At 42.7% G+C, this 16439-nt stretch overlaps 1 protein-coding gene across 2 annotated transcripts in view; it reads right to left on the reverse strand.

Annotated features, from left to right (window-relative positions):
- Nucleotides 1-480: 480 nt before the first annotated feature.
- hlcs (holocarboxylase synthetase (biotin-(proprionyl-CoA-carboxylase (ATP-hydrolysing)) ligase)) overlaps nt 481-16439 on the reverse strand; it is a 50345-nt gene continuing 34386 nt past the window's right edge. Inside the window, exons 7-11 of one of the 2 annotated variants that reach the window (XM_029690950.1) lie at nt 6828-6895; nt 6470-6630; nt 2686-2800; nt 2303-2516; nt 481-2073 (exon numbers count right to left, since the gene is read on the reverse strand). In XM_029690950.1, coding sequence (XP_029546810.1) covers nt 1902-2073; nt 2303-2516; nt 2686-2800; nt 6470-6630; nt 6828-6895 — 730 coding nt within the window. In that variant the 3' untranslated portion in view covers nt 481-1901. The remainder of the gene's footprint in view (nt 2074-2302; nt 2517-2685; nt 2801-6469; nt 6631-6827; nt 6896-16439) is intronic. The other variant, XM_029690951.1, reaches the window with a different exon arrangement.

The following is a 16439-nucleotide window of genomic DNA, read 5'->3' on the forward strand; positions in this document are numbered from 1 at the left end:
GCATCCAGTTTGTAGAGCTAGCGTGCATATTTTCTCCTTATCTAACCCCCCCCCCCCCCCCAATCCTCACTCCCTCCTGGCCACCTGCACCAAGGGGCTCACCCACACCTCATCACTCCCCCACCGGAAGAGGGAGGGAATCTACTTCCCCCCTCCCTCTCCCACTCTACAGCCACTGCTGGGCAAAGCTGGACTCAATCAACAGTGTCTTTCTCTTTAGTACAGTTCAAGGGGCATGGAGAAAGGAGAGCAAAGAAAGCAACAGGAAACCTACCTCCCTTCGTTTAAGAGGCCCCTTCTTGTTGTCCAATGACATGCCTTTAGATGGGAGACTGGGTTGTTGCAAACAACATTATTTTGAGGCAGACTTGAAACCCAATTCCGCTCTAGGGGATTCGTCCATGTGTCTACACCTTATGCCTAATACCCATGCAAAGGTATCATGGTCTACAAACTATTGCAAGTCAGAAAAATGATATATCCAAATCCATTTATTTCAGTATAGGTTTTTAATAATAGCTCTTATTGGAATGACAAGATAATTGATATTTATATATGTTTACCAAACAGTTTCTTCATCATTCAACTGCAACCAGTATTCCTTTATTACATAATTACATAGTTATAGAGTGCTGATGTTTTACATCAATTGTGTGTATTATCAAAATATACAGATCACCTCTTTATCTTACAAATATGTATCTTATGTTAGACATTGTGTATCAGTTATAGTCTCTGAAACTTAAAGTCAGGAATGCAATCCAGCATGCCTGTCCTAAAGAGTAACAAAAACATCTCACTGTAACCTCCAAAACATCAAATGCAAGGCTTAAAGTAAGTGATATGAATTTATAGTTCTTAAATTGGACTTCTAAGATAACATAAGTTAATACATGACTCAGCGCAACAGGCTTGGGTTATCCCATAGCTCAGTAGCAACCAATGCTAAACAGTCCAGCAATTGGGATTAGGTGCCAGCCTTCGGGCAGTCTATCACATTGTGTTTGCACTCAGTGAATACATTTGCATCTAAGTGTGACCTCCCATGTCAATATAGCAACACAATGTCTTTACGCAAAGCAGATTTGGTGCATTTCCAAGCGATAAGCTAAAGACGTGGTTTAACATGTTAATAGCACTCGCGTCAACACCTCTGGAAAAAAAGACTTTTGACCTCCAGCACTTTCTCGAGAGCCTTTGAGTGTTGTAACTAAAGATATTACATGGAATACTACATTACAAAAGGAAATAATCAGTGTTGACAATTTGACTTCACAACCTTTGCACAAAATTACTGGAAATATTACACTTAAACCATGCTATTGTACAATTGAATATAAGTGAGTTCGGTGAATAACTAATTTTGTATTCTTCATAAACTACTGTATTTTAGAAATCCTGTAGCTGCCAACTACAATTTGATCATGTAATAAAGATGTGCTTGTCTGGGGCTACAACCAAAATGTATGCTGTTAGGAAACCCTGATGTAATACATGAACTAGTCAAGTAATTCCACTACCACCGCACTACACTAAACAGGCCAACTTTTAAAAACAGCTACCTAAATACCATGTGATGGTATCCTAACAAACGTTTTCAGATGCTTTAGTTCCCAATAGGTTTCAGCCAATCTATCAAGTAAAATGAGCGAACATTTGTATTTATACTTGCAGATAAGTAATTGATAGGTCAATTCGTTAATTTCTCAAGTAAAAAACAAGAAAAAAAATTAAGTAGTATTTTTCCCTAGCAGATTAGTTGTGTGAGATCTCACAAATAGTTAAGAGTATCTCCAACTCAAGCTACATAGGAGCTGGCTAATCTTCTTTCATGATGCCCCTGGCTAAAATGCCCTTCAGGCAACCAGGAGGGGCTACTCTATAGGGATCCTTACAGGGTCCTAGCGTTGCTTGGTGACCACCAGGTTCCTTAGCATGTCAAAGGAGTTGCCGTCAGGCTGCACAGAGACCACGCCCTGCTCCTCGGAGCGCACCTGCAGGAAGCCGTTGTCGTCGAGGCCCACTACGACAGCCTGGGGGCCATCCTCACTCCACAGACGCACCTGGGTCCCACTGAGACAGGACGGAGGGCACAGCAAGGTCAATGTAGCGTAAACACAATTCCCATGTTTAGATGTTATATCTGAAGAGTGAGAGGTGTTTATTGATGTGTCTGTGTGGGAAAGAAGTTCCTCTTGAATAACAATTAATATTATGATCAGCAGTAGCAACTGCAGCAGCGGGAGTAGATTCTACAGGTAGCCTACAGAGTATAAAATAATATCCATCCAAGTTATCTTACTTGTGCACCCATCTCTTGTAGTAGAGGGGTAGGACGGCCTCTGACCCCCGATCTTGGAAGTCAGAGATGAGCTGCTCCAGGCAGGTGAGGGTGCGGCCGATAAGCTGGGCTGAGCTAAGGGCCTCCAGGCTTGTGCCACGCTCTCGGTTGTGCTGCATCACCAGGTCGTTGATGGCAATGGTGGGGTTGCTGTTGCTGACGTTAAAGCCACAGCCTGGAGAAGCAGATTGCTTAAAGACATTCATTGAGAAGACACTTCACCAAGAATAACAAATGGTATTGGATTCAAGCACCGTCTTTTTCTATAAGTTAACACGTTAAGTCCTCAACAGAAGCTCCATTATACTGCACTTGGATAAACATAAGTAGAAGAGGATTCTGACCAATGAGGAGATGGAAGGTTGGCCCCATGACTGTTGATGTCACCAACACTCCTCCTAGCTTCATCAGGTTACCGTAGTAAATGTCATTAGGCCACTTCACCCTTAGGTCGATGTCCTACAACGAGACCAAAACTGACGTTGAGATACACTTTTATAGCACACATACACTGGGGCGGCAGGTAGCCTAGTGGTTAGAGCGTTGGACTAGTAACCGAAAGGTTGCAAGATCGAATCCCCGAGCTGACAAGTTAAAGAAACTCTGTCGTTCTGCCCCTGAACAAGGCAGTTAACCCAGTGTTCCTAGGCCGTCATTGAAAATAAGAATTTGTTCTTAACTGACTTGCCCAGTTAAATAGAGGTAAAATAAAATGATTTAAAAAAAATGCTGGTGTAACACATCAATACATAAAAGTACTATTAAATACGGAGATATAGTACACGATACCGTATCCACTTTTATACAACGCGTGGGTCTAATCCTGAATGATGATTAGTTAAAACCGCATTCCAGCCAGTGTCTATTCCACAAGTTATCACCAGCTAAATCTTTGACGTTAAAATGCCTATTTACTCTGTTCCATCGGACTGCGCAATCCACTGTCTCATCAGCCCAGCCAGGCAATTTATAAACTTGATTTCCACTATTAAAAGCATCAAGACATTCTCACATTTCTTTTAGACTAACATGTAGTTTTCAACAGCGGAGCTTTGTATAAACCTTGCTGTCTGTCTCTCCGACATTTGCAACATTGTTTCAATATTCAAATTCGATCTTCAGTTGTCCCATAGAGAGCCATTGTGTTGAACACTGCGATGTTTAACAGTGAGAATGGCAGAATGGTGAACTTACTAAATGACAGAGTTTGGCTGTGTGATATCAGGTTGCGTCTTGTGTAAATATTTTCCGTGTGGATTTTAATGATTTGTATGTTCGGGAGAAGAGATGTGGCAGACAGGCAGGCAGCTTTTCTCAGCCAGTCAAAATCACAAATCAGCATAATTTGTATGGATATATACAAAGAACTATCAATAGAAAACAGGTAAAAACAAAAAACGAAGTGCAGCTAGTTTACAGTCTTTCCAGCTTCAGTTTGAAGTTATTGTGTTAGCTGTGTTGTTGGCTAGCTCCTCTGAACAACAGTGTCCTGAAGAAAGAGCACATTTTATATGCCAGGCAAATCGACAATCATTAGCTCATTGTTATGGATGTATCCAAATAAATGTCATTAGAAAACAGTTCAAACAAACGCAAACGCAGCTACTTTGCTGTTATTCTGGCAGCACTGTTTGACATGGCTGTAAGTTAGCTGTAGTTGGCTAGCTAGCAAGGGGTAAGTATGTTGCCAGCCAGTATGGTAATGGACCATTTAGAACAAAGGACTGGGTCGCGTCCATAGATACAGAACAAAAAGACTGAACGACTGGGTCGTGTCTCTGGAAACCGAACCGATAGAACAAATAGTAGCAACCCTAGATTTGTGTCGGGACTATATCCTGTGGAAGGATGAAATAGTATGAATAAATTCATCAAAATAACATTTTTAATGATATAGGTCAATCATTATTTGAATATGTTGGTAAGCTGTTGTATAAAAGTGATAATGCCCTTGAAGCCGCTGTTTGGAGGACCGTGCCAATATATCCTCCAAACACCAGATTCTCGGGCATTATTACTTAAATAATCAAATATGTAGTATTACATGTAAGACATAACATGCTAGACATGGAAATAGTTAGTTCTAGATCAAGCTAAGACAGAGATCAAAATAATTAGTTTTACATGCCCTGTCTGCAAAACCAATCTGTACAAGAAATGACATAACTGTGCAAATGTAGCGTCTCCACGGGTTCAAAATACCATACTGTATGTCTGTCAACCTGAACAGCTCTTCTGAGTCTGGCCTGCTTTGAAGGTTAGGTTCTCCCCATCTGCAGCACATCCCTTAAAACGGCCACCATGTCTGTTTATATTTACCCATAACTCATGGCACACATCTACAATGGCTTTGACAGACCTACATTACCTCCAAAAATGGCATATCCAGCTACATGTAAACCTGGCCTCTAGTCTTGATTAAGAGAGAAATATTTAGGCAAAGTGTAGGCTGTTATTTCTTCACGTCCAGTACTATTTCCTGTGCCATGCATTGGCTTGTTCTACACTTTGGCTGACTGGCCAGAGCCCATAAATTACTGGGAAGTGTGACACCAGTGTGTTTCTCATCACAGACCCCCACACTGCAGCGCATATATTTTCTCACACACACAAACACTCCTGGAAGCAAAATAGGGCCCTTACACCATGTAAAATAGATGCTTAATGAGAGAGGGGGAGAAAGGAGAGTTCTAGCACAGAACCCTTGGATCAGTGAGTTAGACATACCATCCATTTGGAGAGGGAAGTGCATTGCGTTGAATAGAACAAGAAGAAGAGGGACACCTGACCGGCCATAAACAGCTGTGTGAAACCTGGAGCCCTTTATTTCGGCATAAGGAGTGCTCCCAATGGTAAATGTATCAGTGCCGTAAGTATTCTAGTGATGACAGGCTTAACCTCAGTAACATGGATTGGGATAGGGCAGGTCTATGGCTGTAGCTTGGAGATACACTACATGACCAAAAGTAAGTGGACACCTGCTCGTTGAACATCTCATTCCAAAATCATGGGCATTAATATGGAGTTGGTCTCTACTCCCTTTGCTGCTATAACAGCCTCTACTCTTCTGGGAAGGCTTTCCACTAGATGTTGGATCATTGCTGCGGGGACTAGCTTCCATTCAGCCACAAGAGCATTAGTGAGGTCGCGCACTGATGTTGGGCCATTAGGCCTGGCTCGCAGTCGGCGTTCCAATTCACCCCAAAGGTGTTTGATGGGGTTGAGGTCAGGGCACTGGGCAGGCGAGTCAAGTTTTTCCACCCCGATCTCGACAAACCATTTCTGTATGGACCTTGCTTTGTGCACAGGGGCATTGTCATGCTGAAACAGGAAAGGGCCTTCCCCAAACTGTTGGCACATCTAGAATGTCATTGTATGCTGTAGCGTTAAGATTTCCCTTCACTGGAATTAAGGGGACTAGCCCGAACCATGAAAAACAGCCCCAGACCATAATTCCTCCTCCACCAAACTTTATAGTTGGCACTATGCATTCAGGCAGGTAGCGTTCTCCTGGCATCTACCAAACCCAGATGCCAGATTGTGAAACGTGAGCCATCACTCCAGAGAACGCATTTCCACTGCTCCAGATTCCAGTGGCGGCGAGCTTACACCACTCAAGCCGACACTTTGCATTTCACATGGTGATCTTAGGCTTGTGTGCAGCTGCTCGGCCATGGAAAGCCATTTCATGAAGATCCCGACAAACAGTTATTGTGCTAACGTTGCTTCTAGGAACTTGGTAGTGCGTGTTGCAACCGAGGACATACGATTTGTATGCGCTACGAGCTTCAGCACTCTTCGCGGCTGAGCCGTTGTTGCTCCTAGACGTTTCAACTTCACAATACCAGCACTTAAAGCTCTAGCAGGGCATAAATTTGACGAACTGACTTGTTGGAAAGGTGGCATCCTATGACGGTGCACTTTGAAAGTCACTGAGCTCTTCAGTAAGGCCATTCAACAGCCAATGTTTGTCTATGGAGATTGCATGGCTGTGTGCTCTATTTTATACACGTCAGCAACGGGTGTGGCTGAAATACCCCAATCCAGTTATTTGAAGGGGTGTCCACATACTTTTGTATATATAGTGTAGCTTGGTGATAACCATGCAGCAGCATGTAGTGTTTCTACCTGGTAACCGGGAAGGGTGCGTACGGCCTCCACCACGGCCAGGGCAGCCAGGTGCTGCAGGAAGGGGATCCTCTGGCCCAGTCTGGAGCTCACAGCCACTTGCACATGCACACTAAACATGGCACATCCCAGAGGACTTAGCCACGCATTCCCCCCACGGCCTGACAAACGGAAAATGCAACAAAAAAACCACAAAAACACAGTAAGAGGCGACATGATGTAACAATCCACCTTTAGGTTGTTCATTGGAACGAGGTACAAAAATGTACCAATGTAAGTGAATTGAAAAGCAGTAGCTAAGTGAGGGAGAGAGAACAAGAAAGAAAGCGAGCGAGAGCACGTCGTGGTGGAAACTGACCTCTACCCTGGGTCTGTCGAGCCGCGACAGCAGTTAACCCCATTTTCTCAGGCAGCTGGAGCATCAACCTGGAGGACAGGAGGGAAGGAAGGAGAATATGAAAGTGTTGCCTTCACATAACTGATTAGTGATAAGAGTATTATTCATACACTGACAACACTCTGTAAATGACACCCTCTGAGAAAAATAGTAGTTGAGTCACTAGTTTAGTTCTGCATTCAAATCATTGGTGTTACAGAAATCCTTTCTGTATTAGCTAGCTGAGGAGGAAGGTCCTTCTATCACTTTCTCACACACACACACACACACACACACACACACACACACACACACACACACACACACACGCGCGCACACGCACACCCTGCTACACTGCGTGTGACAACTTCAACAACTCACCAAAAACATTGACTAATCACACATGAAATGGGCCTAACACAAAAACACAAGCAACTGCCTTTGCACTGAGAGTAAAAAAAAAAGGACTCTGTTGATCAATTATTTTTAAATATTTTCTCCTCTCTCTCAAGTAGCTTGGCTGCAGACGCCTGGTAGTTAATATTTTCTTTCTAGAAGGCCCAGAGCTACTAGTGTCGCTTTGGATGGCCACCCTGCATTAATCACACTCAGTTAAAGATAAACTACTCAGGCAGGTGGTGTTAACTCTGCACCTGTCCTTTAACCCCAAACACACACCACAAATGCCACAAACACACACAGGCCCTGGAGCTAATGCGATTTAAACACAATCTTTCTACATTTTAGTCATTTAGCAGACGCTCTTATCCAGAGTGACTTACTGAAGCAATTACGGTTACCGTAATTTCCGGACTATAAGCCGCAACTTTTTTCCCAGGCTTTGAACGTTGCGGCTTAAACAATGACGCGGCTAATATATGGATTTTTCCCGCTTTCAAATGTTTTTCTCAACAAAAAACACATTCTGTGACGTGCTCAGTTTTTTGGCGGTATGAAGCTTTCATTAGACCAATGAAATTGCCGAACGGGTTAAGGTCAAACATCTTTTTTGTTTACTGTTTAGAATAAATCGAGCGCTCTCAAACTTCCCATCATTCTGATTACGGTAGTCATTTTGTCACCCTGATTCCTGGGGGTACAACAGAGTATTTGCAGCCACTTGACATCAGTGTAAATCGTGCATTTAAGGTGGCGCTCTGTGTTCAGCGGGAGGCTTGGATGACAAGTGGGGAGAAATCCTTCACTAAAACGGGCCGCATGCGAAGAGCAACTTATGGTCAAGTCTGCCAGTGGGTCCTGACAGCGTGGATCATTGTCAAAAAATCCACTATCATCAACGGGTTTCGAAAGGCTGGACTGCTGCATGTTGAAGAGGGCTCAGCGGGGGATTTGCCTCCGGATGAAAATGACGAGAGCGACAATGAAAACAATCCAATATTGGATGAAGCAATTCTGAGGCTATTCAACTCTGACACCGAAGGAGAGGACTTCAGTGGTTTCAGTACACAGGAGGAGGAAGATAGTGACCAATGACTTTCTTGGTAGGCTACTGTTTACTGCTAATTTTTTATTTATTGTTACAAGCCGTGTTTCGTTAAAGCCTATTTATTTTTGTTAAGCCGTGTTTCGTTAAAGCCTATTTATTTTTGTTACAAGCCGTGTTTCGTTAAAGCCTATTCATTTTTGTTACAAGCCGTGTTTCGTTAAAGCTTGTGTAAAGTTAATTTGTTTCAATGTACCGGTAGGCACCTGCGGCTTATAGACATGTGCGGCTTATTTATGTTCAAAATAATATATTTTTTTAAATTCAGTGGGTGCGGCTTATATTCAGGTGCGCTTAATAGTCCGGAAATTACGGTAAGTGACTTGCTCAAGGGCACATCAACAGACTTAACTTAGTTGGCTCGGGGATTTGAACCAGCAACCTTTTGGTTACTGGCCCAAAGCTCTTAACCGCTAGGCTACCTACCTGTTCTTATCTAATCATTTGGTCAGCAATTAATCAATTAAAATGAAATGTTACTTGTCACATACGCCGAATACAACAGGTGTGGACTTTACCATGAAATGCTTACTTACGAGCCCTTTATCAACAATGCAGAGTTAAAAAGTTACAAAAATTGCAAAAAAATTAAATAAAAACTAACACAAAAACAATGAGGTTACAGTGCCTTCGGAAAGTATTCAGACCCCTTGAATTTCCACATTGGTACAATACAGCTTTAGTCTAAAAAGTATTAAATGAAAAAATATCCTCATCAATCTACCCACACTACCCAATAATGACAAAGTAAAAATAAAAACAGAAATACCTTATTTACATAAGTATTCAGACCCTTAGCTATGAGACTCGAAATTGAGCTCGGGTACATCCTGTTTCCATTGATCATCCTTGAGATATTTCTACAAGTTGATTGGAGTCCACATGAGGTCGAAGGAATTGTCCGTAGAGCTCAGAGAGAGGATTGTGTCGAAGCACAGATCTGGGGGAGGGTACAAAAAAGGTCTGCAGCATTGAAGGTCCCCAAGAACAGTCGTCTCCATTCTTAAATGGAAAAAGTTTGGAACCACCAAGAGTCTGGCTGCCCGGCCAAACTGAACAATCGGGTGAGATGGGCCTTGGTCAGGGAGATAACCAAGGACCCGATGGTCACTCTGACAGAGCTCCAGAGTTCCTCTGTGGAGATGGGAGAACCTGCCAGAAGGACAACCATCTCTGCAGCACTCCACCAAACAGGCCTTTATGGTAGAGTGGCCAGATGGAAGCCACTCCTCAGTAAAAGGCACGACAGCCCGCTTGGAGTTTCCCAAAAGGCCCCTAATGGACTCTCAGACCATGAGAAACAAGATTCTCTGGTCTGATGAAACCTGGATTGAACTCTTTGCTCTATATGCCAAGCGTCACATCTGGATGAAACCTGGCATCATCCCTAAGGTGAAGCATGGTGGTGGCAGCATCATGCTGTGGGGATGTTTTTCAGCAGCAGGGACTGGGAGACTAGTCAGGATCAAGGGATAGATGAAAGGAGCAAAGTACAGAGAGATCCTTGATGAAAACCTGCTCCAGAGTGCTCAGGACCTCAGACTGGGGCGAAGGTTCACCTTCCAACAGCACAACGACCCTAAGCACACAGCCAAGACAACGCAGGAGTGACTGACGCCGAACTGACTGCAGTTTGGCGTAACCGACTTCAGTGGGCAAATGCTCACCTTCGATGGCCAATGGCATGCTGGAGAAGTGTGCTCTTCACTGATGAATCCCAATTTGAACTGTATCGGGCAGATGGCAGACAGCATGTATGGTGTCGTGTGTGCGAGCGGATTGCTGATGTCAACGTTGTGAACACAGTGCCATTAGTGGCGGTGGGGTTATGGTATGGGCAGGCATAAGCTACGGACAACGAACACAATTGCATTTTATCGATGGCAATTTGAATGCACAGACATACCGTGACGAGGTCTTGAGATCCATTGTCGTGCCATTCATCCGCCTCCATCACCTTATATTTCAGCATGATAATGCACGGCCCCATGTCGTAAGGACCTGTACACAATTCCTGGAAGCTGAAAATGACCCAGTTCTTCCTTGGCCTGCATACTCACCAGACATGTCACCCATTGAGAATGTTTGGGATGCTCTGGATCGACGTGTACAACAGTATGTTCCAGTTCCCGACACTATCCAGCAACTTCGCACAGCCGCTGAAGAGGAGTGGGACAACATTCCACAGGCCACAATCAACAGCCTGATCAACTCTATGTCAAGGAGATGTGACGCGCTGCATGAGGCAAATGGTGGTCACACCAGATACTGACTGGTTTTCTGATCTACGCCACTTCCTTTTTATTAAGGCATATCTGTATTCCCAGTCATGTGAAATCCATAGATTAGGGCCTAATGAATTTATTTCAATTGACTGATTTCCTTATATGAACTGTAACGCAGTAAAATCGTATACATTTTTACATGATGCGTTTATATTTAGATTTTGTGTATAATTCAACAAAATAATGTTTCAAGAATGCTAATCTTATCCGTTTCTGACTACAGAAACGATTTCAGAACATTCTGAGATGGTGGGTGTCAATCTGGTTTCTTGTGCTTTTTTTGTAACAGTATTTTTTATTGGAGTTTCACAATTTTCACCCATATTAAGAGATACAACAACAAAGACAAGACAAGGCAAAAAAAACAGCACTCGCTTACACATATCCGTATGTATGCACGCACGTACACACACACCCACCGTTTCCCTCTCCCCGCTTCTCTCACCCCATCCCCCTCATTGCATCCCTCAATACATACATTTTAAACAAACATAAACAGAAAAAAAATAAAGACATAATAAATAAATAAAATAAAATGCTCAGTTTAAACCAAGAAGTTGAGTTCCTCACACGGACCGTACAGTGTAATTCTGGAATACATAGATCACCATTCTAAGAGAATCCTTGCAGCATAATAGCTGATACTTCAGGTTCTAGGTAATTTAGGTAAGGTTCCCATACTTTGTAGAACTGATCTGTCTTAGAGTGCAATGTACATGTCAGATATTCCAGCGGGAACCATGCAAATAGTATCTTATGCCAATCTTTAATAGAGGGAACCTTATCACTAATCCACTGTAAAAGTATGTTTTTTCTCGCTGCGAAGGTGAGGATGTTGTAAAGCCTCCTCTTACCCACAGAAGTTACATGCCTACTAGGGAGACCTAACAGTAGAGAAACTGGGTCCAATTCTAGATCGACCCCTAGGATCTTTTCAATCTCTTGCAGAACACCAGACCAATATCTTTGTATTTTGGGACATGACCATAAACAATGTGTTAGGGTGCCTGTATCAGTTTTACATTTGAGACACTGAGGAGAGGAGGAAGCGGGGCTAAATGCATGTCTGCGATTTGGGGATATATGCAATCCGTGTATTATTCTTAATTGAATTGCTCTAGTACGATTACATATAGATATTGTTTTTGCATATTTCCAAATGTCCTCCCACATCTCTTCATCAATGGTAACAGACAGTTCTTTCTCCCACACTTGTTTCACTCTCTGTGTGTCGACAGCGGAAAAGGACCTTAAAGCATCATAAAACAGACTTACAGACATTTTCCTTTGTGGGGAAAAAAAGCATTCTTTCAATGACAGACATATCAGGGTTACCAATTAAGGTGGTGCTCTTCAGAATATAGTGTCTTACTTGTAGGAATCGGAAAAAGTCCTGCTTTGGGAGTTGATATTTCTCGACCATCTGCTCAAATGACAATAAAATCTTATCCGCAAATAAGTAATTTAGTCTGCGTATGCCCTTATTAAGCCAAACGTTAAAGCCAGCATCCAGCAATCCTGGGACAAAATCTGGGTTGTTAAGAATTGGGGTAAGAGCAGAGGTTAGTTTGGACCTTCCCAGGAAACGTTGAACTGACCTCCATACTTTGAGTGTGTTAAGTGTAATGGGGTTGTTACAGCGATCTTTTACAGACTTGAAACTTGTGAGAAACAAAAGGTCCTGTAAAGGGTATTTTGAAAGAGAAGTCTCAATGTCTAACCAAATAGAGGAGTCATCGTTTGTGATCCAGTCTGAGATATAACATAGGTGGGCACACCACTGATAGAGCCTGATATTGGGTAGATCCAAGCCACCCATAGAATTTGGCAGCTGCAATATTGCCATCTTAAGTCTTGGCTTGCGTTTACTCCATATAAAAGGAACTTAGCCATCCATTTACATCCTTTATTACCTTATTGGAGAGTAATACTGGGATCATTTGGATTGGGTAAAGTAGCCTAGGTAAAATGTTCATTTTCAAGAGGGATATTCTACCCAACCATGAAATCGGAAGCGAGTTCCAGCGCTCCAGATCCTGTCTTATTGTGTCAAACAAGGGAACAAAATTGGCTTTGTACATTTGTTGGAATTTAGGAGTTACAAATATACCCAGATACGTAAAACCTGAGGGAGACCATTTAAAAGGGAAGGGGGGAGAAGTGTTAGGTACAGAGTGAAGGTTACCAAGTGGCATAGCCTCTGATTTAGTTAGGTTAATCTTGTAGCCTGAGAATTCGCTGAATAACTCAATAGTGTTAATCAGAGATGTGATTGAAGTCTCGGGATTAGAAATAAATATCAGGACATCATCAGCATACAAGCTTATTTTATGGTGAACATCACCAATGAGCAGCCCCTGTATAGCAGGCCTCGGCCAGTGGTTCCATAACAAGTGCAAATAGGAGGAGGGACAGAGGACAGCCCTGTCTGGTACCTCTGTGTATAGAGAAGCTATTTGACCGTAGTCCATTAGTAAGGACAGCAGCCTGAGGATCATCATATAAAACTTTCACCCATTTTATAAAGTTGTCCCCCAGACCAAATTTATTTAGAGCAAAGAATAGGTAAGACCACTCCACACGATCAAATGCTTTCTCAGCATCTAGGGAGAGCACAAGACCATCCATAGCACTTTGTTGGTAGACTTCAATTACATTAAGGAGCCGTCTGACATTGTTACATGACCTACGTCCCTTAATGAAGCCAGTTTGGTCTCCTTTCACAATCAGTGGCAGTGAGTCCTCTAATCTTGTGGCTAGAATTTTAGAAAGCAATTTTCTATCCACATTCAGAAAGGAAATTGGTCTGTACGAGGAACAAGACTCCGGACATTTTCCCTTTTTGAGAATAAGTGATATGTTGGCTTCTCGCAGCGTTTGGGGGAGCTGGTCATTTGAAAATGAGTGGTTAAACATATCACGCAATGGCTCAAGGATCAGGCCATGGAACTCTTTATAGAACTCACTACAAAACCCGTCCGGTCCTGGGGCCTTACCATTTTGCAGATTCTTAATTGCGGACATTATCTCTTCCTCAGTAATAGGGGCATTAAGGAGAGACTTCTGTTCTAACTTGGGTGCGTCATTTGGCAGTTCTAAGGCGTAAAGATTTGCATAAAATGTCTTAAATGAGTCATTTATCAATTTATTTTCATATAAATGATTGCCATCAGAATCAGTAATAGCCGCAATTGACTGAGTCAGCTCTCTTTTTAGCTAGGTACGCCAAGTACTTTCCTGGCTTATCGCCATGTTCATATAGCTTTTGCTTGACAAATCTCATTTTCTTTTCAGCGTCCTGTGTTAGGAGGGAGTCCAGCGTTGATCTAATGACTGCTATTTCCTTTAATAGGGCAGGAGTGGGAGTTTTAATGTAGTCCTTCTCTTTAGTTCCCAATTCACCCTCTAGTGTTTTTTGCTTTTCACGCTTTTTCCGCCTCTTAGTGGCTGCATATGACATAATCAGACCCCTGGCGTACGCCTTACAGGTTTCCCAAAGGAGTGAGGGGTTATCTGTTGATTGAGAGTTAATAGAGAAAAATGCTTTAAACTCTGTAATAAAATATGATGTGAATGTATGGTCTTTAAGAATGGTTGTATTCAACCTCCAATGTCTTGACTGATTGAATGCCCCGTTGAGTTTTATGTCCAGGATCACCTCCGCATGATCAGATATGACTATGCTTCCTATCCTAGCGGATAAAACAGACTGCAGCGACGTCCTGGGCATAAAAAAGTAATCTATTCTAGTCTGACATCCATGAGGTGCAGAGAAAAAAGTGAACTCTCTGTTGGAGGGATGAAAAGCTCTCCAAACATCAGCATACCCCAGATCATCACAAATGGCTGTAAGTGACTTAGCTTGAGGAGAGAGCGAGGCTATACCACTGGGAAGCTTATCAATAAGGGGGTTCAACAAACAATTAAAATCCCCTCCGACCACTGCAGTGTCTGAGTTTAATTCTGAAAAGTCTAGAAATACCTTAGTGAGGAAGTCAGGGGGGTGGGCAGGGGGGGAAGTAAATATTCATTATGGAAATGCTCTGCCCTTGTAAAGTACCATTAATTATAACAAAGCGACCCAATTTATCTTTCACACACTTCAAGACCTTAAGTGGCAGGTTCTTTTTCACAAGAATTGCTACACCTCTACTTCTGGATGTAAATGATGAAAAATACACTTGACCAAACCCCCCTTGTTGTAATTTCAGATGCTCCTTATCATTCAAATGGGTTTCTTGTAACAGGGCAATATCAATATTTTCTTTTTTCAAAAAGGATAGTATCTTCTTCCTTTTAATGGGGTTATGGCTCCCTCTAATGTTCCATGTACATACACGTAGTCTGTTACCTGCCATTGCGCTTTGACCATTCAATATCCAGACTGAATCTTACTGTAAAAATGGGGTGGTACCTTTTTCCATGTGTTGAACTCTCCTCTATCTCACTGAGCGTAAACAAACGATATGAACCCTGAACTTGAACTATTCAAAACCCAAAAAAGAAACATGTAAAAATCCAAAAGGGGGTTTTCCCACTAGCTAACATGCAGGGGATTTCAACTTTCCAATGTAGACTCTTAAGTCCGCATTGCCACTCAATAGCCTCATCCTTTATATATGTGGAAATTAAAATCAATAGAAGAAGATTGAGGCTCTTCCACCTAAAACCAAGCCTGGGCACCAATATCGGTTCACACATATCTCAGTCTGAGCTACGGCGGCAGTTACTTTAGCAAGAAAAATAATACCGATACGAATATTACTGAACAGGAGCACATGAGAACTTACACCACTGTTTCATGATCAGATTCAAAATAAAATAAGACGTTATCCTATGCTGCGGAGGTGCAGCTTAAGGTTATTTACCCGAGAGAGTCAATAAACGCAGCGGCCTCTTCAGATGTGTAGAGTTTTTTAGGCGATCCGTTGACCATAATCTTCAATGTGGCCGGGTACAGCAGTGCGTAGTCGATCTTCATTCTCTTGAGTCGAGCCTTCACCTCATCAAACTCTTTGCGCCTTCGTACAACCGCTGTGGAATAATCATTGAAGAATGAGACCTTTGGACCTTTACGTTGACTACCGTCAGAACCGATGTTTCTAGCCGCATCCATGACGCGCTGCTTGTCGGTAAAGTTGTGGAACTTTATAACCACTGGTTGTGGGCGCTGATTGGGACCAGGTATCGGTGCTTGAGAGCGATGTGCTCTATCTAGCTTCACACGACCAGCCTTAGTGTCCATTTGTAGGTAGCCAGGGATCCATTCCTCAAAAAATTTTACTGAACGTGTCCCTTCAGAATTTTCCGGGAGTCCCACAACACGGATATTGCATCTGCGTCCTCGATTATCCAAGTCGTCAATGTGCTCCGCCATTTCGCGCACCTGCTTCTCAAGTGCTTTTATCTTAGTGTCCATGGATGTAGTTGAAGTTTCCACAGTAGCAATTCTTCCTTCCGCCTCATCAACACGTTTGACAACCCTCTGTAGTTCAGCTGAATGGCCTGCTATTGCTTCCAGGACAGTTCTTATCTTAATATCGATCACTTTAGTAATGTTATCTGTCATCCTTTGAATCACCAGGTCCATTGTGCCTGGATCCGCAATGTTGTTAGATTCGCTAACGTTAGCTAGCTCCTCCTGCACCTCTACAGGGATGACGGTTTTGGTCGACTTCTTAGTAGTTCTGTTGGGCATGTTGTCGGAGATTTTTGAGAAATAGTCGCCAAGACTCATTGTAGGGTAACTTATTTAGCCAATTCTACCACTTTTTCAAGCTAGGAGATTAATGTAAGGATATAAAT

This window comes from Salmo trutta, chromosome 15 (assembly GCF_901001165.1).
Source record: "Salmo trutta chromosome 15, fSalTru1.1, whole genome shotgun sequence".
NCBI classification, from domain to species: Eukaryota; Metazoa; Chordata; class Actinopteri; order Salmoniformes; family Salmonidae; genus Salmo; species Salmo trutta.